Source organism: Marmota flaviventris, chromosome 1 (genome assembly GCF_047511675.1).
Source record: "Marmota flaviventris isolate mMarFla1 chromosome 1, mMarFla1.hap1, whole genome shotgun sequence".
NCBI classification, from domain to species: domain Eukaryota; kingdom Metazoa; phylum Chordata; class Mammalia; order Rodentia; family Sciuridae; genus Marmota; species Marmota flaviventris.
Window position 1 is genome coordinate 150,565,792 of NC_092498.1, and position 22,741 is coordinate 150,588,532.

The 22,741-nt window shown below is 40.0% G+C and overlaps 1 protein-coding gene across 5 annotated transcripts in view; it reads right to left on the reverse strand.

Annotated features, from left to right (window-relative positions):
- Positions 1 to 22,741, reverse strand: part of Cabin1 (calcineurin binding protein 1) — a 138,045-nt gene that overhangs the window by 110,262 nt on the left and 5,042 nt on the right. For all 5 annotated transcript variants that reach the window (XM_027923205.2, XM_071617540.1, XM_071617554.1 and 2 more), the window contains 7 exons: positions 16,213 to 16,287; positions 15,647 to 15,739; positions 13,112 to 13,225; positions 9,576 to 9,710; positions 8,367 to 8,547; positions 2,131 to 2,260; positions 445 to 594 (listed from right to left, as the gene is read on the reverse strand). In XM_027923205.2, coding sequence (XP_027779006.2) covers positions 445 to 594; positions 2,131 to 2,260; positions 8,367 to 8,547; positions 9,576 to 9,710; positions 13,112 to 13,225; positions 15,647 to 15,739; positions 16,213 to 16,215 — 806 coding nt within the window. In that variant the 5' untranslated portion in view covers positions 16,216 to 16,287. The remainder of the gene's footprint in view (positions 1 to 444; positions 595 to 2,130; positions 2,261 to 8,366; positions 8,548 to 9,575; positions 9,711 to 13,111; positions 13,226 to 15,646; positions 15,740 to 16,212; positions 16,288 to 22,741) is intronic.

Here is a 22,741-nt window from a genome sequence, read left to right on the forward strand (position 1 = left end):
TTGATGGGGGAGGGCCTCTCACATATCATAGGGCTCACAAGGGTGACCTTCAGAGTTCCATCTTGCAGGAAGGAAAGCACAAACTTGACAGCCAGGGAACTCCAAACCTGGGATCAACTCAAGATTTTCCAGTTTCCTTCTGGCAAGTGTTTTAGTTTTCTTTTCATCTCTGGATAGGGCCTTACAGAAACATGGCAGATGGCTGGGGTCAACAATGGTGAGAGCCAAGAGGAACTAAGACTGGGCATACTTGAAAAAGAGCTGAGCTGCTACTTAGTAGTCAAGAGTAGGTACATGTCTCCAGCCTTCTGGCATTGGTTCCCAGCCTCTACCCATGACATCAGCTCAAGGTCAAGCTTGGCACTTCTCTCTCCTGTGCAACGTGGTGTCCCACAGAGGGTCCACTAGCCAACCCAGCGTTCCTAGAGACACAAGATAACCTACGTGAAGAAGGGGATTGGCTGCACCAGTTTCAGGTCTGGCTCCTTCTCCCGCACAATCAATGCTTGCCTCTTTTTCCGAAGTCCCAGGGCCTCATCTACGATGGCCTTTGTCTCAGCAGCACTCACTGACACATCATGAATTGACATGTCACTAAAAACATGTAAAACAGGGAGAAATTACAATGTTACAATCTAGAGCCAAGGCTGAAATTATTTATAGAGAGGGGTGTGTTTAAGTTAACATCCTTTAGCCTGTATCCATTCTTCTCACATATAAAATAACCGCTTGAATTTGGCCTCAAATGGACAGTAACTAGCATTCTTAATACCCCCATAACTAGAAACGACTAACAACCTTTGTTCCTTCCAAAACCCACAAATGAGAAGAGAAAGGGATTTTTTAAACTTTATTTTATTTATTTATTTTTATGTGGTGCTGAGGATCGAACCCAGTGCCTTGCACGTGCTAGGCTCTACTGCTGAGCCACAACCTCAGCCAGAGAAAGGGTTTTTGTATGTATTAATATTATCATAATGCCTTGAAAATCCACAGCAAATAAAATCATGCTCTTGATTATTTATAGAAAAATTTAAAAGCATTTAACTATCCTATACTGCACAACCCAACAAAAAAACCATTAGACAAACCAACTCACCAAAGTCAATGGTATCCCCCAAATACAATAAGGGTAGGGCGCTGAGGCCTCAGATGCCCTTCCAAAGTCACACTCTGCTTGAAGTGGCCCAACAAAAACTGCCCTCCTGTACAGACTGTCCTGATCCCAACAGGGCTACCCAACACAGCCACTCAGGGACTTGGTTCCCTCATAACAGATGTGAACACAGGCATAAGCTCATGGAGGACAGATTAAAACAAAACAAAACACCCCAGTATCCCTAAATAGTTGAGTTCTAATACAAAAGGGCAAGAGGAGCTGGCTCATCTGGAGGTTTGGGGGAGGTTCACCTAGCACACAAAGTGGCAGAAACACCACTGGGAATTGAAATGTGAAGGAGGAGCAACCGCAGGACAAGCAGAGGGGTGGGAAGATGACAAGGCTATTCCTCGAAGATCTTCTCCTTGAGAACCAGGTTAGTACACAGTGGGAACCAGAGAGAGGAGACAGAATGGTTCACAACAGGGCCAAGCCTGGAATCTATCAGGTACCAGAAGCAACTCTAACAAAAGAAGCTTGAGAGGAAAAACAGGAGGTGAGAGTGAAAAACCAGAGGACCAGGCTAGAACCTCCTGGATGATGCAGCTGGGTTCTATCCTGGAGGCAAGGCAGAAACAGCACAAGATCAGAGTTATGCTTGGAACACTGAACTTGAGCAGTACTGGAGACAGAACCTTGAAAGGAGAAAGGAGATAAGGTGGGAAGCAGGCTGTCATAAGCATCCAGAAGACAACTAAAAAACACTGAAAACTTTCAGGGCAGTAGGAAAGGAGAGCAGCAACTATGTTTACCTCAGCCTGAGAAGGCAGAGCCAAGCTCAGGTACAAGCTGAGAGATAAATAAGGCAGGTTGAGTAACCTCATTAGTTAAGGGGCCACTATAGGAGATGAAGCCCTGGAATTCAGGGCTCCACCTACTAGGAGTTCAGGACCTGAGAGAATGAGGTGCACTCCTGCTATTTATCAGCTGTACAGGGAGGGATGCAACCATATGGGATGACACAGACTTACCATTTGAGGAACATTCTGAGAGAGTCCTTCCGGAGACAAGGCTGTTCCTCGAAGATCTTCTCCTTGAGAACCAGCCCTTTGCTGTACCTGCAATCCTTCTCCAGTGCTTTGCAAATAAAGTATAGACACGCTGGCAGGGAAAGAAATAGGACTTTTGAGACTACACTTGGAAACTCTGGTCTTGCCAGTTAATAGAAGGAAAATGTTCCCACTCTGGAATCAAAGAAATGTTTGATAATAATTGCAAGACAGTACTTTATCCAATTCCATTAAGAAAGATTTCTAAGATTATAATATCATATATTAGTATATTATAATATTGTAATATAGATGGGGCACTCCAACATGAACAGACCCAAACACTGCCAGCAGAGGATAAACTATATGAACTTTCTAAAGGACCTTGACTCTGCAATCCCACTTCTAGGAATTGCTACAGAAAAAAAAAACCATGGGGCTCACAGTGATGAGATATTGGCCAAGTGGAAAACCTCCTTCAAAAAATCTGGTAACTACTCTGCCCCACCATAGGGACCTGGTTAAGTGATGTTCAGCTGATCCACACACTAGGTTGCCAAGCAGCCATTGTACAAATGCTCAAAGAATGAGCTAAAATGACCAGAAAGAAGGCCATAATATAGCATTGCGAAAAGAGAAAGGAAAAAACAAGTTACATAGTGGGATTCCATTTGTACATATAAAACTATTTTTTTCTTTTAAATTTTATTTACCTCTATTTTCCAACATTTCTTCTTTTCCTTTTAAAAACTATTCTTAAAGTTATTGTCTACAATTTAAGATGTGTACTTCCTTCATATAATCAAAGTACCTTTCTCAAGTCATTGATCTGGAAAGCCTATGCCAATTCTGGCTCCTCCAGGCCTGGAGACAGTAATAGATGAACTAATGCTTAGAGACAAATAGGATGACAGATTCATGAAGCAGAACTACAATGTGAGTTATAAAAGTCTTTATCCCTTATAAGTGGGACTAGCCCCTGGCAAACAGTACCACTGAGTTCCCAGCTACTCTGTGTTGCCAGGTCTCACCAGTGAGCACTCAAGGATGCAGTAAAGTACCAACTCCACTCTGCCTGGGCACTGGGACTACCATCATGCCCTGCTATGCTTCTCAATTTGAATGTGGTTAGGCTGCAGTTCACTCCTATCAAGAATAACCAGAAAAAGAAGGAACTGGAGCAAAAGGAGGAGGAAAGCCAGAGCAGAAGTGATCTGAGCATGGAGGTCTTGGGAGAGGAGGAAATAATATGCTTCTGGTGTACCAATTCAGGAGACACAAGAGCCTGCTCATGACACTAGTCAGGGGCCATGCCTTTGAAGGCATACAAAGGGTCTGCACCCAGCATGCTATATACTAAACTGGTCCAAAGATGCCTACCTCAGGTAAACAAGGAACATGGTTCCTCTGGGAGCACAGTGGGACCTGAGGGTAGCCATCAGAAACTTCCAGAGAGAAAACCAGGGAGGAACTGGGAATCTGGATGGTGCTTGTTCTTAGCAGGCATATCAGCTGCAGTGAGGTAAGCTTGCTATCTGTATTATGCTTACCATTCTACAGAGGGAAGACCTAAGAAATCTCAAGGAAACAAGAGGAGGTTAATAGGCCTTAACCCAACACCCTGCCTTCTTATCTCATTAAGCATGAATTCAACATGCTGCTTTTACTTTTTGTATTAAATGAATGGAAAATTTATGGGGCTCTCATATGAATCAGTTCAATCCCTGTGATGATTAACTTTATGTGTCAATTTGACTGAACCACCAAGATGTCCAGACCTCGGTCAAACAATATTTTGTGTATTTCTGTGATGAAATTAAATTTTAAATCAGTGGATGGAATAAAATAGGTTGCATTCCCAAATGTGAGTGGGCCTCATCTAATCAAGTAATGGCCTTAGTAGAACAAAAAGGCTGACCTTTCCAAATAAAAGAGAATTTTTCCTGCCTGCCTGACTTCAAACTTGAACACTGATTTTTTCTTGTCTTCTCAATGGATCAAAATATCAGCTCTTCCTGGGCCTGCTAGCCTACAGACAGGAACTACACCATCAATTCTCTGGGGCTGAAGGCCATTGGACTTGCTCACCTGGGTCTCCAGCTCGCCACCTCATCCTATAGATCTTGGAACTTGTCAACTTCCGTGATTGCATGTGCCAATTCCTTATAATAAATCTTTTTCTATATATGTATATGCATATCTAATTGGCTTTATTTCTGGAGAACCTGTGTACAGGCCCCCAATTATGGTTTTTCCCACAAGGACCTTACCAAGCATAATTTCTACCATAAAAGAGAGGTACAAAAACTAAACTTGTTGGCTTGAGAGAGGAAGGCTGAAAATTGAAGATGGTACCCAAACTGTAGGAGGAACTACAAAAAGAAACTAAAAGCCTCTGAAAGACAAAACCGCTAGAGTCAAAATGTTATACTATAGAACTGTCATATTCTGTTGGTGATAAAAATTGGAGGAAACTTCAGAACAAGTGCATATATCTACTGAAGGATATATATATATAAGAAATGTTTATAACAGCATTATGCATAAGAGCCCAGAGGTGGAAAAGAAACCCCAAATGTCCACAAATAGAATTGTTAAATAGTACAGACTACACAGCAATGAAAAAGACCTAGTGGCTGCTATGTCCTACATGGGTGTACTCACAGACAGGATGACAAGCAGAGAAAGCCAGGATGAGAAGACTTCGGACTCTACTGCAAAGAAGTTCAATTATTGGCAAAGTTAATCTCTTGTAACAAAAGGGAGAGAACAAAGTTGCTTTATGGGGTGGTAATGAGTGGAAAGGACCTAAGTAGCCTGCCTTCTGGGTTGTAGCAAATGTTTCATATATTGAAGTATTTTCACATACACAAAATGATGGGCCTCATTATGTACTTTATTTTTATTTTATTTATTTATTTATTTATTTGTGTGTGTGTGTGTGTGTGTGTTGCCTCAATTAAAAAGATTTTAAAAAATGGTTCTGGAGAACAAGAACTAGAGGTAGAAGAGTGAGCAAGGCCTTGCACTTCTCAACATATTCCATTCTGTTGCCATTTGGCTCTTAAAACGAAAGGGGAGAAAAGACTTCCCAGCTTCCAGAACTGTGAGAAATAAATGTTTATTGTCTAAGCCACCCAATCTATCATTTTGTTATAATAGTTTGAACTAAGACAGAAGTGGGCACTGAGGAATGGGTTGTTATTATAACAAATACCTAACAAATGTATAAGCAGCTTTAAACTAGGTAATGGGTAGAAAATTGAAGAGTTCTGAGGTGCATGCCAGTAAAAGTCATATTACCATGAAGGGATTGTTAAAGGTGACTCTGGTAAGGGCTCAAAGAAAAAAAGTCCAGAAGCTGTTGAGAAAGTGTTCATAATTACATCCAAAATGTCAGTAGAAATATGGATATTAAGGGCAATTCTGCTGAGGTCTCAGGCAGAAATGAAGAACACAACAAAGAAAAAGTGATTCATGTTATAAAGATGCAAAGCACTTAGCTGAATTGTTCTAGTGTTTCATAAAAGGGAGAATTAGTGAGCAATGAAATTGAATATTTACCTAAGTAGATTCCTAAGCAAAGTGTTAAAGTATAGCACAGTTCTTCTTGACAGCTTAGTTAACCCTCCATATCCACAGGTTCTGTATTGGCAGATTCAACCAACTACAGACCAAAAATATTTGAAAAAAAAAACAACTGTGTCTGACTTTTGTCATTATTCCCTAAATAATACCATATAACACTATTCATTTACATTGTATTATGTATTAGAAGCAATCTAGAGATGATTTAAAGTATACAGGAGGATGTTCCTAGGTTATATGCAATACTATGCTATTTTGTATAAGGGACTTGAGCATCCACAGATTTTGCTACCCAGGAAGGTACTAGAACCAATCACCCACAGACACCAAAGGACAACTGTATAGTAAAATACAAGAAGAGAGAAATGAATCCAAACTAATACAATGAATTAAAAGGGGAATTACTTAGCAAAAAGAAATGAGGACTTAAAGATTTGGATTATTCTCAGCCTATATATATTGCAAAAATTGCAAAAGCTTGTTCTGAAGAAAATACTTGTATGTGGCAATCAACCATTTGATAACAAGATTTATGTATGAACCACAACTTAATCACTTATCTCAGCAGAAGCTAGGAACAGAAATGGAATTATACTAGCAGAAACACCACCAGTTGGGAATAAAGGGAATAGAAAAAAACAGGAGGGAATAAAGAAAGGCTATGAATGTGTGCTATCCTTTAAAAAAAAAAGGAAAGGAAATGAGAGGGGCTGGGGACATGACCCAGTAGTAGAGCACTGGCTTGGCATATATGTGGCACTGCAAAAATATGGATAGATACATGAATGAATGAATGAATGAATGAATACAAAAATATATAAATAAGTGGAAGAAGGATCCCGAATATAATTTCAGGGTCATTAGGCTGCCACTCCTCCACTCCTACCATAGGAGGTAGGGCTTGTTCCTTAAACGGTGGGCTATCTCTCCAGTTGGCATGAGCCAGGATATCCCAGATCAAGGTCTCAGGGATAAGGCCCTACAAAGTAAGAAACATAGGGTCAAACCACTGAGTTGTGGGAGTGACACTCTCCCCAAAGGGCCTAAAGGGCAGAGCATAAAACCAAAGAGAATTATTCCTGAGCCTTTTGACCTAACGAAATTTGCCTTGATACGTTTTGGACCTATCACCACCCTTCTTTCTTTCCTATTTCTCCCTTTTGGAAGGAAATGTCTAGTTTATGTCTGTCCTATCATTATATTTTGGAAGTACTTGACTTAATCTTGCTTAACAGGTTCACAAATGGAGAAGAAGTTTGCTCCAGGATGAACTGTATATTCCATCTCACCTATATATGATTTAGATGAGAATTTCTGAAATTGATGCTAAGACAAGTTTGAGGGTTGCTGGAATAAAATATGTATTTCTTGCATGTAAGAAGGACATGAATTTTGGGGGTCCAGGGAAAAATACTGTAGACTGAATGGTTGTGTCTCTCCAAAATTCATTTGTTGAAGCTCTAATCCCCATGTGATGGTATTTGGAGGTGAGGCCTTTGTAATATAGGTTTAGATGAGGTTATGCATGTGGATCCCCCATGATGGGAGTGGAATGGTGTTCTGGTTGGTTTTTGTTTTTCTTTGGTACTGGGGATTGAACCAAGGGGCACTTAATCACTGAGGCACAGCCTTTTTTTGTATTTTATTTAAGAGAGGGTCTCACTGAGTTGCTTAGAGCCTCACTAAGTTCCTGAGGCTGGCTTTGAAGTCGAGATCCTCCTGCCCCAGCCTCCCAAGCCACTGGGATTACAGGCATATGCCACCATACCCAGTGGTGTTCTTAGAGAAGAGAAAGAGACTGGAGTTCCCTCAAGCTCTCTCTTTTTTGCCATGTGGGGATATACCAAGAAGATGGCCTTCTGCAAACCAAGGAAAAAGCTAAGATCAGATACCAAGTTTGCTGGCACACTGATCTTCAAACTTTCCAGGCTCCAGAACTGTGAGAGATAAATCTCTATTTTTCAAGCCACTTCATCTAGAGTATTTATTTTTACAGCAACCCAAACTGATTAAGACACAAAAGATGGGACAATGCACAGATGAAATAAGATAGCCAAATGGAAAAAAATCACTCAGAGAAAATATGACTTATTTTTATAAAGCATCTGATAAATCAAGAAAGACAAGAAGGCTGTGGCATACTATGATCCAGTAACTTGGAGGGCTGAAGCAGAAGGATCCCAAGTTTGAGGCCAGCCTGAGCAAATTAGCAAGATCCTGTCTAAAAATAAAACATAAAAAGGACAGCTCAGTGGTAGAGCATCCCTGAATTCAATCCCCAGTACCATTAAAAAAAAAAGGGTGGGGGGGAGGCTAGGATTGTGGCTCAGCGGTAGAGCACTCGCCTAGCATGCGCGGAGACCTGGGTTCGATCCTCAACACCCCATAAAAATAAATGAATGGAATAAAGGTATTGTGTCCAACTACAACTAAAATAAATAAATAAATATTTTTTAAAAAGACAAAATAATAAGTTAGGGGTATTAAGATAATAACATTTCATTCTCTTTGACAGTCTGGCAGAAAGCCTGTCAGTGTTAACTTTGGCTACCAGCTTATACCCAAGCCACCCTCCCTCCTCTGATGCAAAAAATATAAGCACATGGAGAAAGCACCAAAGCCTGACTCACTTGTGTAATCACTGAGGGTGTACAGGACAGTGATGAGGTTGTCCAAGCAAGGCCAGTGGTCAGGATTGCACCGCAGCCCTTCCTCAAAAGCATGACGAGCCAGGGGGAGCCGGATGAGTCTCAGGGCCACATGTCCAATTTTATACCAGAGGTTGACATCTGTTGAGTCCAACATTACTGCCTGGAAGAAGCATATGCACATTTGGTTGCTGAGATCCCAAGAAGTTCTAGCCTTGCCATTGAACTACCCTCTTAAATGGCAAAAGTGGCATGATTGCCTTATAATTGATTAGCAAAGCCAGTCCCCAGAGTCACACTTTTTAAGAGCCAGAGAAATGACACATAATAAGTTATAAGTTATTTAACTCAGGACATTTTTTTATCTATTTTGTTAATTTAACAGGTAAAAGAAGGGGAAGGAGTAGAATGAAAAGAAAATATGGCAGTCTTCTGGGACTCTAGAATGATTATATGCTTTGGAGAGACTTTAGTTCACATCCCTGCTCCATTACTGATTAACAGAATGATCCTGAGCCTGTTTCCTTATCACTGAAATGAGGATAAAGACACCTTCCTTGCAAGACAACAATTAGAAAGCAATTAGAATGGTGTCCAATTATCACATTAGAGATGCACCCAGATACAGCAATGGTAATATAGAAATAATGGCAATGCTACTATGACAGTATATTGTCAGCTCTGTTCTTCATACTTGTATGCATATCAACAAGTTTGATCTTCACAACCGTCCTCTTTTTTCATTATTTCCACTACACAGGTATAGACCAAGAGGGTCAAACAATTCACTCACAGTCTCATGTGTACTGGGTAGCAGAGGAAGAATTCACATGCAGATCTTTGCATCCAAGCATGCCCTTGCCCCACCACTGCTCTCCAGGCCTGTATGTAGTTACTATTAACACCCATTGACTAGGGCTTTCTAGTTAATGGGTGTTAATAGTAACTACATACAACGGCTTTTGATGCACTGCTACAAATTCTTTTTGGCCAACAAGACCACAACCACATCCCTTCAGCAAGAGCTTTTAAAACAGAGAAAACTAAGAGCTGTCAAAACTGCACCTCCAGGGCTAGGGTTGTGGCTCAGCGGTAGAGCACTAGGCTAGCATGTGTGAAGCCCTGGGTTCAATCCTCAGCACCACATAAAAATAAAATAAAGATATTAAAAAACAAACAAACAAACTGCACCTCCAAGTAGAACTCCATGGCTGTCTCCAGATCCTCTCGCTGGGCTGCCAACTGAGCCAGGTTCTTATATGTGGAATATTTCAGTATCAGCCCAGGGTGTTTCAATCCCTCTTTCTCATCACCAGATGAAACTGCCTGTGAACAAAAGAAACAGGGGCAAAGAAATGACGCCTAGGCCTTGAATCTTGTTATAGTTTAGATATGAGATTCTCCCCAAAACCTCGTGTGTGAGACAATGCAACCATTTTCAGAAGTGAACTGAGATCATGAGGTGTAACCTAAGTGGTGAATTAAATTCACTGATATGGACAGTAACCTTAGGCAGGTTGGATGTGGCTGGAGAAGGTATGTCACTGGGGGCTGTGCTTTTAGAAAACATATTTTGTCCCTGGTAAGCAGTTAAGCAATATTTCTCTTTCTTTCTCCCCCTCCCTCCCTCTCTCCCACCTTTTCCTCTAGTTCCCTGTTGCCATGTCCTAAGCTGCCTTCCTCCTCCACACCCTTCCACCACAATGTTCTGCCTTACCTTGGGCCCAGAGCAACAGAGTTGGCCATCTATGGACTAAGACCTCTGAAACTGTGAGAAACCTCTGAAACTTTTCCTCCTCTACATTTTTCTTCTCAGGTCTTTTGGTCACAGTGATAAAAAGTTGACTAAAACAAAGTTTCAGCAAATAGTCTGCAGGATACCTGGCTTCCAGTCTAGCCTCTTCTATGGGCTCTTGAGTCAATTCAGTGTCAGCCTCCACTAGAAAATGAAGGTGCTAGAATAGGTGTTCCTAGAAGATCCCAGCAACTCCAACTTCACTGAGAGAAAGACCACCATAAGGCAATTTGTAAAAGTATGGGCACCAACAGAGACAGAGGGAACCCTCCCAACCAGTATCACTACACCTGAGGGCTCAAAGTTTGAATGATAACATTTACCAGCATTCGTAAGCCAGCCCAGTCCTACCCACTGTAGGACTGAAGACGGAGGACAAAGTATAAGGAGACTTTCTGGGACAGCAGGTAGGACCTAGAACTTCAACCCAAGGAACCCTGGATTAGGAGTTAGGAAACAGAGCTCCCAACCTTGTAAATTGTCATGAGACCATACACAAGTTACTTTAACTAAATAGTGTCTTATAACCTCTGTAACAAAAGGACAATCATTCCTAGCCTGAATAACAAAGGTAAACATGAGCTTAAAAATAAATATTGTAAACATCTTTATGAAAAATCTTAGAAAACATATCTTCTAAGAAATTACTGATTAGAAAACTATTACTCTACCCATAGGACAAAGACAAAAACATTTTCTAACAGAAAACTCACTGGCACAAAGAAGCAATTTCCAGGAACTAGTCCATATTACAGTTTTGTGTCCTGAAACCAGTGGCTTCCACACACTATTCTTTTTTTTTTTAAAAAAATGTCTTTGTTTATTTTTATTTTTATATGGTGCTAAGGATCGAACCCAGTGCCTCACACATGCTAGGCAAGCGCTCTGCCACTGAGCTACAGCCCCAGCCCCTCAACACACTACTCTTTTTTTTTTTTTTAAAGAGAGAGAGAGAGAATTTTTTTTTTAAATATTTATTTTTTAGTTTTCAGCGGACACAACATCTTTTGTTTGTATGTGGTGCTGAGGATCGAACCCGGGCAGCACGCATGCCAGGCGAGCGCGCTACCGCTTGAGCCACATCCCCAGCCCAACACACTACTCTTCATGTTCAGAATAAGCAAGACCTGAGGACATACCATCCTCAGGAAGCAACCCTTGACTAATCCAAGAAACCTAACTTGGAGTTCTTAAGGAATTCCATCAAGACTGAAAACTCAAAGCAAAACCCATACATTCATATTCTACCGTTGTCTGGCTTAGACTGTAAGAAGGTCCCCAAGAACCAGCTGACCAGGGCTAGGTCTCAAGTATCTTTTACTCCTCAAAATATAGAATTCTTCAAAAAAATTAGTATGAACAAAAATAGTGTGAGTCTACTTCACAGACTAAATAGCAACAGCAGACGCACTCTTAACTGACTTCCACCCAATGACCACCTATATCCAGCACCACTCTCTATATTCCTTAAAAGGTTCACCCTAAGAAGCCTCTCTGTGATGCCACCAGCTAGGCTATATACTTCTTAGGAATCAGCTGTGGTCCAGGGCCTAATCATGTCAATGATTTGTGAATTATAATTACCCAATTTAGTTTAATATTAAGTATACCAATGCATATAAGTATAAAAAAACTTTTTTGTATATCTTTTATACTTTTCAATTGTTTACAATGATCATGTTTTACTTTTATAAGCAAAGGGGAAAGGTGCTAAAATGATATACACATGTATGACTACAAGGTTAACACAGAGCCAGTGCCCTTAAGTTAAAGCCTTCCTACCTTGTACCTATCTGGCATTAGCTCTGTACTTAGAATGCCTGCTCAGTCTTACCTGTTTCCTTCTGAGATCTACTCAACCAAGGGCTGAGAAGGAAGACCCACTCTTGAAATGAGCCCAGTGTCTGACCCATACTAAAGTTTAGTAATATGGATTAAATTATTTTCCCTCCCTGGGCCCTCTCTTACTTCCTACTAATGAGAGAAGGGCAGGCCACATTTCCCATACCTTTAATTCTAAAACAACATAACAAACAACCAAAGAATCCTGACAACCCTTAAAACAAGGGTTTTAAGACATAAGCATCTGCCTTCCTGGAGGTGTAAGGGACTCTGCTTAACTGAAAGAAAAAAAAAAAAAATGTGTGGTCTTGAATATGCCTGTAGAGTCTGTTTGCTTCCTGAATGCAAGCTATGGAGCTACAGCCCCAGCCCCTCAACACACTATGGGCTCTTGAGTCAGTTTAGGTACCTGAAAGCAAAAACTTTTATTCCTAATGAAATACAAACCTATCTAAGTCGATTTCAGGTTGAAACCAATTTCCAAACCTCATGTGACATCTTCATAACTCAGTAAACTTGAGGTGTAACTGACAGCATGGTCCCTACACTAGCACCAGTTCTTCCTACCTACCCTTTTCTGGCATTCCAGAAGGCAGGGGCAAAGAGATAACTTGAACCCAGGAGTCTTGCCTGAACAACATAGTGAAACTCCATCTAAAAAAAAGTACATAATGTTCTCACACAGACTCATGGTCTATCACCCAAATGGCATCTGCCCATATATGCTTCCCAAAGGATCATTATGTATCAGAAAAGCTGGGATCGAATCCTACCCTAATACTTCATTTACATGAGTGGCTCTGAGCCATTGATACCTCACTAAGCCACAAGTTTTCACATTTGTAAATGGGAACAATACCCCCACCTACTGGGCAGAGTGGCTGTGAAATAATAATGGGCACTTGAACTGGAATCACTCAACCCTCTCAACAATCCAATGAAGTAGGTACTCTACAGGTGGAGAAAACGGGGGGCTCATAGGTGCAATACTGTTTTCAAGGACAAGAAATGAGAACACAAAGGTAACATCCAGCTTCACAGTCCAGGTGCTACCCACCATAGCTCACTGCCTAGCCTGCAAGTTCCTTACCTCCCGCAGCAGGCGTGCCTCCAGAAGCTCATGGTAGGCTTTGGCAGACTCCTCAAATCGGTCATGTTTCTGCAGATCCAGAGCTTTGTGATACAAGGCAAAAGCCTCTGCTTCCTACAAACCAAGACAGGAGATGTTGTCATAAAACACAAAGGTTTGTCCTTCTTAAACCAAAAATGTGTATAAAGGAAGTTATAATCATGTCCATGTTCATTGTCAGCAGCTGCACTCTCTAGTGTTAAAACAAACAAACAAACAAACAGCAACAACAACAAAAACAGTAGAACTACAATCTCCCAGGCACTAATCACTGGATAAAAACTCCTTATAAGCACCCCTTCCCAACAAGGAGACATGAGTAATGGAAACATTACCAAGTCTAAGCAATGGCAAAGACAACATAGAAAGCTGGGACACGGAATCAGAAATGCCAAGATATAGGCCCAGTGGCCCTTTCTGGGTAAAACTGGAAAAGTGGACACAGGGCCCTGAGTAACCCAGAGAATTAAAGAGACTATGTATCACACTAAAAGAAATACATATTTAGTCTTTGTCCCTGATTTTTGAACTGAAACTTCTGAAATCCTTGGAAGTGCAAGAGTGTGTGCTTGCCTAGTATGGCAAGAGTCCTTGGGTTCATTCCCTAGCACTACAAAATAAATCCATAAATAAAGTCTTCTCTGAACCATCATCAAAAATAAATAAATAAATAAAAATAAAAACAAATAAATAGGGTTGGGGTTGTGGCTTGGTGACAGAGTGCTTGCCTAGTATGTGTGAGGCACTGGGTTTGATCCTTAGCACTGCATGCATATATATATATATAAAAATAAAGGTTCATTGACAGCTAAAAAAAAAATATTTAAAAAAACCAAATAAACAAAACCCTTGGTATTTCCTGGGTGACAAGGATAATATGAGTACCTTTTATTATTCATAACAAGACCCTTTCAATCATATTTGAGTTTATGTTCATGAGGTTATAGGTTGTTGGGGTTCACTAGATAGCTGCAGGACTAGGCTGGTGGCCAGAGGAACCAATCATGATTAGAGAGTTGAAACTTTCAGTTTCCCCACCTCACCTCTAAGAGAGTCTTGACATTGAGTTGATTACCAGTGTTTTAACCTATCACACTTATGTAATGGATGGGGCTTGGAGAATTTCTGAGTTGGTGCTAGAAGGGTGGCACACCAGAGAGGGTATGGAAGCTCTGTGTACCCACCACCCCCTATGTCTATGCTCATCTCTTCCATCTGGCTCTTCCTGAATTATATCATTTCTAATAAACTGATAAATGTAATTAAAGTGCTTTCTTGAGTTCTGTAAGCCACACTAGCAAATTACTGAACCTAAAACAGGCAGGGGATAAGAATTTCTGACTTTATAGCCAAGACACCTGAAATGTACCTATACTGGCACTCAGTACTTGCAACTGGCATCTGAAGTGAGGGAAGTCTAGCAGGACTGAGCCATTAAACTTGTGAAGTCTCACCCTAATTCAGAGTAGTTAGCATTAGAATTGACTAAATTGTGGGATACCTAGTTGGTATCTGGAGAATTGGATGGTATAGACAAAAAACAGTCCAGTCCAGACATCTGAGGTCAGATAATTGTTGTGTGAAAAAATAATTTGGCATAAATAGTTTCCTTCACTGCTTAACTGCTTTGTGTGTGTGTGTGTGTGTGTGTGTGTGTGTGTATGTGTGTGTGTGTTGGGGATTGAACCCAGGGCCTCACACATACTAGCATATACTCTACCACTAAGCCACACCCCTAGCCCTCCACTGCTTTCTACCAAACAATCTGTACTAGCCTGATCAATGCCTAAAAGAGTGAGAGTCTCCTCCAACACTCCCAATCTACCCACTGACATCCCTTGCCAACCAGAGATAGCTGACTAGTAGATTTCTGAGAGGGCTCTGGAACTGTCCTGGTTTTTCCCATAAAAGAAGGCAGGGGACATATGTCCTAAGGAAAACAAAGACAAAAACCAAACCTTGTTAAATTAGGGTAGAGCACAGGTGGATAGATAGAGGGATGGAGGAAAAAAGGAGGGAGAAAATGGATAAGAAAAGAAAGAAGGCCAGCTAAAATGGGAGAGTTACCAGTAGAGAAGAGTAACCAATATACAGAAAATCAAAGTTGGACCTGGCTGTCCAACTAACCTACAGTGAGATCCCCAACAAGGCAGCTTCCCTCAAGGGTTTCATTACATTATAAAGTAAGAGCAACACACTAGGGAATCTTGTAGTACCACTTACCAAAAATATTCTACCATTCTCTGGGTATGCCAACTATGAGGGCTACATAGAGAGCTGGCCCCAACTGGAAAAGTAGCCCTGGTGCTGAATGGGACTTCATATACACTCACAGAATACTCAAGTAAAACAGATTTAACAAGAGATACAGAACTAGCCATGTTCAACAATGGAATTTCCTCCTAAAATCTCATTAAGGAGATGTCTGAATGCATTTAAAATGAGGTTCCATTTATAGAAACAAGAAGCAGAGGAAGATGATTTTGGATTACGTACCTGAGCCTCCTTCGTCTGGGTTTTGTGACTTTTAAAATTTCCTTCATGATCATCCTCAACTGTGGAGCTAGCATTTAAGGCTGCAATTCGGATCTAGAAACAAGTTTAGAGGAAGAGAAGTGTTGCTTTCAGATGAATACAATTCCGCACCAACATATAATATATTCTACCTTGAAAAATTACAGAGGTAATAAATTATAAACAACGGACCATCTAGGAAGAAAATAAGGATTGGAACATGCCAGTCTACATGGGAAGCCCAGCCTGGGTACTGTGTATTGCAAAAGGAACAGAGGATAGGCACCCCAGCATCAGCTCAACATAGTGGAAGACCCAGGTATCAGAATAACAATTCCAACAAAACATATTCACTGTGATTTTCCAACAACAGTGATTCTGCAAGCAACTTCAATAACCAGTCAAGCACCCACACCCTCAAATGTACCAAGGCCCTCCTAGGAGGAGTCTGCCCCGCAGTCTGAGCCTTCAGAGTCTACCAGGAAAATGGATCTCACCCCCAAGAGTTATTAAACACTGGTGCCAGCAACACAGGCCTTATTCCTTACCATATTCAGGGAGATTCAGCACCAACACAAGGTATAACTTCCCATCACTGGCAGAGGCTATGACTATCCACAAATCTAGAGAGAAAATACAACAAACTGTGAGAGGGCCCAGGAAGAGCCCAAAATTTTATAGTTCTAGGGGTTCATCTATGTTTCAGAAACATAGGAGGGGGATAATTAGAAGTAGGCAGACCAGTATGAAACTGATTGGCAAGGATGTGGAGAAATTAGAACCACACACATTGTTGCTGGGCATGTAAAATAATGCATCTCCTGGGCTGGGGTTGTGGCTCAGTGGTAGAGTGCTCGCCTAGCATGCTTGGGGCACTGGGTATGATCCTCAGCACCACATAAATGTAAAATAAAGATGTTGTGTCCACTTAAAACTAAAGGATAAATATTTTTTAAAATATTTGAAAAGAAAAATAAATAAATAAAGTAGTGCATATCCTGTAGAAAAGACAAAGACACTGGCAGTTCCCAAAATGTTAAACAGAGTTAGCATACAATCTATAAATGACACTCCTATGTATCTAATCAAGAGAAATAAAAACAGGTTCAAATCAAAACTTGCTCGTGAATGTTCATAGAAGTATTATTCATAACAGCTAAAAGGTTAATAACCCAATGTCCACCAACTGATGAGTGAACAAATAAAATGTCATTTCCACACAAGGGAGTTGTTATGATAGGGATATCAGGTGTCCCCCAAAAGTTTCTCTGTTGATACAAGAAGTAAAATGATCAGATCATGAGAACCATAACCTAATTATGAATTCATCCATTTGATGAATTAATAATTTGAATGGACTAACTAAATGGTAATGTAGGCAGTTAGGGTGTGGCTGGAGGAAGGGGGCATGTCTTTGGGGTTTGAATTTTGTCCCTTTGCTCTCTCGGCTTCCAGGTTGCTATGTCCTTCCACCATGATGTTCTGCCTCACCTCAGGCCCAGAGCAATGGAGTTAGATGACCAAAAACTGAACCTCCTAACCATGAGCCAAATAAACCTTTCCTCTTCTAAGTTGTTCTTGACAGTTACTTTGGTCACAAAACACAAAGCTATTATTCAGTCATAAGAATAAAATTCTGATATATGTCACAACATGAAATGCCCAGAATAGGTAAAGTAATTAGTTGGCTAAGGGAAAGGACAACTGGGGAGTGCTATAGTTTGAATATTATTTATTCCCTCCATAATTCATGTTGAAATTTGGTCCCTAATTTAACAGTTTAAGAGGAGATAGGGCCTTTAAGAGGTGATTAAGTCCTTAAGAAAAATTAACACCTTTCTAGCAGGAGTAGGGAGTGAGTTCCCTTTTCTGCTTCTGGTTTAGTTAGAAGTGAGGTGTTAGAAAGTGTGGCTGCCCTCTTTGTTTTGTCTCTTTGACACAACTGCTTGCCCTTTCACTCTCCAAATGTGTTGAAGCAGGATAAGGCCCTCACCATATGTAGCTGCCCAATCTTAGACTTCTCAGTCTCCAGAACTGTAGCCAAAATAAAACTCTTTCTTTTATTAATTACCCAGTTTCAGACTAAGATGAACTGCCTACTAATGGGTTCAGGATTATTTTTCTGGGGTGATGAAAATATTCTAAAATTGATTTATGGTGATGATTACAATTCTGTTAATACACTAAAAAGCACACTGAAAGGCTGGGGTTATAGCTCAGTGGTAGAGCACTTGCCTAACGTGTGGGGTACTGGGTTCGATTTTCAGCACCACATATAAATAACTGAATAAAATAAAAGTCCATCAACATCTAAAAAAATATTTTTTAAAAAAGCACATTGAATTGTATACTTTAAATAGAAGAACCACATAATTGGTGAATTACACCTTGAAAAAAGCTCTTAATGTACTCCACTTTTTTTTAATTTAAATATTTATTTTTTAGTTGTAGATGGACACAATACCTTTATTTTATTTCTTATGTGGTGCTGAGGATCGAACCCAGGGCCTCACATGTGCTAGGGGAGCGCTCTACCGCTGAGCCACAACTCCAGCCCTCCACTTTTATAAAAGAAAACCACCACCACCAACAGTGCTTATAGCAATAACTTCTAGTACTGGCTTGTGCCACAGCTATGACTTCTCCAAGGGTTCTTGCAAGGAAGGAAGTATGTCTTTTTTGCAGACAAAGGACACTAACCTTTCAAAGGCTAATAGCTAGGTTAGTTCTACATTAAGAATTAAGAATGCTGCTGATTAAAACTGCTGCATTACCATAAGCTATGCCATGATGATCATCGTGACTACCATGGGGAAAAAAAAATAGAAAACACAGCATTACAAGGCTATATCCAGACTATTATCAAAACAAAACCAGAAAATAACAAGTATTTGAAAAAATACAGAGAAATTGGAGCCCAGGTGCACTGCTGGTGTATGTGATATGGAAAAGAGTATGGTAACTCCTCAAAAAATTAAACATAGAATTAACGTGTAATGCAGCAATCCCACTTCTGGGTATATACCCAAAAGAACTGAAAGCAGGGACTTGAGTTATTTGTACATAGTACCACAGCCAAAATGTGGAAGTAAACCAAGTGTTCATCAACATATGAATGGCTAAACAAAATATGATATATACTAACAATGGAATATTATTTATTCTTAAAAAGGAATGGAATTCTGACACCTACTACAAGAAGAATGAACCTTGAAAATATTATTATTTAGAGATGTGGCTCAGTGGTACAGCACTTGCCTAGCATGCACAAGGCCCTAGGTTTTTAACTCCCAACATTACAATCAATCAATATCAGACATAAAAGAAAAAATAGTGTCTGATTCTAGAATAGACAAATTCACAGAGACAGAAAGAAGAATGGTGTTTGCCAACCCTAGGGGAATGGCAATAGAGTTAGTATTTAATGTGGACAGAATTTCAGTTTTGCAAAATGAAGAGAGTTCTGGAAATAGATGGTGGTAATGACTGCACACAATATGAATATATTTAATGCCACAAACTGTACATGTGAAAAATGGTTAAAAATGGTAAATTTTGTTATATTTTTTACCACAACTGGGGGGAAAAAGCCTGAACTAGCAATTATGGAATAGAAAATTTCCAATTAGGATGAAATGTGAACATATTTCAAAGACACTACTCCCCATAAAGTATCTACTAGATTCTGATCATCCTCAAAGAGGGGCACAGCCCAAGGTGCAGACCAGCCGCACAAGCCTCCTTGATGACTCCCAGCAGGCAGAGTCCAGGCACTGCTGGATCCCACATGGCCGTTCTCTCACACTCATCCATTGGGCTCTGTGTACTGAATCCCAGAAAACCTTTATTGTTATTGAGCAACACACAGCCTTCTACCTAATAGTTGCTCTCACTTTCAAACAGGTACTCAATAACTATCCATTGGTTAATTTTTTTCTACCACTACCATGTTATAAAAATTGACTGTCCTGCCTATACCTAAAATTTTAAGAAGAAAATTTGAAAGGGCACTGGATTAGGAATGGGAAGATTTTAAAGCATAACTAGGTTCTATCTCAAGATGTTTGAGACCCTGATCCTTCACCAGTCTTTGTGTGCACAGTCTTGTGCATAAAATGGGGACAATGGCCTGACTACACTGGTAAGGAGCTCACCTGGGATTCACTGTGTCATGCCATGTTCTTGGAAACTCTCAACTTTTAGCCAAATGAAACTAGTCAACCAGCCTGTCTCTGTTCCCCTGTCAACAAATGACATTCACATCTAGTCACAGGCCTTTCAAACCAGTCTCAAAAGGTCAGATGTACCTTTTGAGTGGTTTGAAAGTGACAGCAACTATTAGGTAGGAGGCTGTGTGTTGCTCAATAACAATAAAGGTTTTCTGGGACTCAGAAAGTCTCTCTAGATGCCAAATGAATCCTCATGGGGAAAAATAAGAGAAGATCCCAGGGATGGATGCAGGATCATGTCTCTATGCGGCATTGGCAGGACCTGTGTACATGGAGGCAGAGCATTACATTAATAAAGCCATCATGTAGGGGCCCAACCTACTCCCAAAGAATAACAGCTCACCTACTTCCTGCCTCAGCACCCAACAACTACCAGGATTGTGCTAAGTGAGCCTATGCCTTCCCGGGTCAATCTCACTCTCTCTTCTTAGGACCACATGGGTATAAAGGCTGATTCTCAGAGTTGACAGATGATGGCCCTCCCAGGACAGACCGAACAACTGAATAATTGGGCAATGATGTAAATCAAAACCACCACAATGAAACACCACTTCATATCCATTAGGGTAGCTAAAAATCAAACAAATAGATAAAACAAAAAATAACAATAGTAAGGATGTAAAAAAACTGGAACCATCCTGCACCACTAGTAAGAATATAAACTGCTACAGCTGCTGTGAAAAACAGGATGGTAGTTCCTTAAAAAGTTAAGTATAGGGGTTGGGGTTGTGGCTCAGTGGTAGAGTGCTTGCCTAGCACATGCGAGGCACTGAGTTTGATCCTCAGCACCACATAAAAAAACAACCACATAAAATAAAGTTTGAAAAAAAGGTTAAGTATAGAATTACCACAAAATACAGTGAGTCCACTCATGGTATATACCTGAAAAAAAAAACATGGATCAAGCAGATATTTGTATATTCATGTTCATTGCAGCATTTTTAACAATTGCCAAAAGGTAGACACAATCAAATATCCAACAACAGACGAATGCCCAAACAGAATGTGGTGTACATATACAAGGAAATATTAATTCATTAAAAAATGAAATTCTGACATATGCTGCAATATGTATTAACTCTTAAAACATTTTGCTAAGGAAAATAAGCTGGATACAAAAGGAGAAATGTATGAGTCCCCTTATACAACATACTTAGAATAAGTAAATTTGTACAGGCTAAAAATAAAATAGAGGTTATCAGTGGCTATGTAGAGGTAGAAATCAGGAGCTACTGCCTAATGGGTTCTATTTGGAGTGATGAAATTTTTCTGGAAACAGTGGTGGTGGGTACACAACATCATATCTACACTTAATGTTACTAAACTGTTTAAAAATGATTAAAATGAGACTAGGAATGAAACCAACATATGACCCAGCTATATCACTCCTCAGTATTTATCCAGAGAATTAAAGTCAGCATACTATAGCAATAAATACATACTCATATTTATAGCAATGTAATTCACATTAGCCAAATCATGGAACCAGCCTAGGTATCCACTGACAGATGAATTAAGAAAATACGGCATATAGAGATGGACATCATTGTCCTCAGTACATGTATGCAGACACAAATGGTGTGAATCTACATTGTGTACAACCAGAGATATGAAAATTGTGCTCTATATATGTAATATGAATTGAAATGCATTCTGCATATGACAAATTAGAATAAATTTAAAAAAAAAAGAAAATGGGGCTTTCCCCTGGATCTGCTATAAAAAAAAAATATGGCATATGTATACACAATGGAGTTTTATTCAGACATGAAGAGTGAAATTATGTCATTTGCAGGAAAATGAATGAAACTTGGAGCATTGTGTTAAGCAAAATAAGACAGACTTAGAAAGTCAAGCATTGTATGTTTTCTCTCACATGTGGGAGCTAGAGGGAAAAATAAAAGTCAGGAAGGATCTTGTGAAAATAGAAGGGAGACTAGTAGAGAAGTGGAAAGGAACCAGGGGAAGGGAAGAGGAGAAATCTGCAACCTGGGCTAGGGATATAGCTGAGTTGGTAGAGTATTTGCCTCGCGTGCACAAGGCCCTGGGTTCAATCCCCAGAAAGAAAGAAAAAAAGAAAAGAAATTAATGAATAAATAAATCTGCAACCTATGTAAGGAAAATTTTTAAACACTACTGAAGAATGCTTAGAGTGAGCTTGAACAAATGGAATTACTCCTTGTGCTTGGGTAGGACTCAACAATATAAAGATGTCAGCTCTCCCCAAGTTAATGTATAAACTCAATATAACCCCCCCCAAAATACCAGTAAGATAACAGGCAAGTTGATAATGAAATTCATAGGGAAAAAAACAAAAATTTGAGACTACCTAGGAAAACAGTGGAAAGTAAAAAATTCTAAGAGGGGATTAAACTTCCCAGATATTAAAATATATTATATAAAACCTTAATAATTTGACCCATCGTACTGCTGCATGCATAGACAGAGACTAGGTTAAGAATTAAAACTCAAGCACTCATTTGTTATGACTTGGATTTGGTTCAAGTGTGTCTCCCAAAGGTTCATGTGCTGAAGAATTGGTTCTCAGTACAGCAACACTGAGAGACGGTAGAACCTTGTGGTAGGTATATCCTCAGAAGAGGTTAATGTAATTCTTGTAAGACACTGGTTAGTTTCTGAGAAAGCAGGTTATTAAAAAAAAAAAAAAAAAGCAAGACCCATCCGTGAGTCTCTACTGTACGTAAGAATAAGTTACAAATGAATTAGGGATCTAATGGTGTGTGTGTGGTGGTGGTGGGGGGGGGGGGATTGAAACCTTACTAATACCAAAGGAAACATGGGCAAACTTCTTTTTAATATTAGTATAAGAAAAGCCTTTCTCAGTATG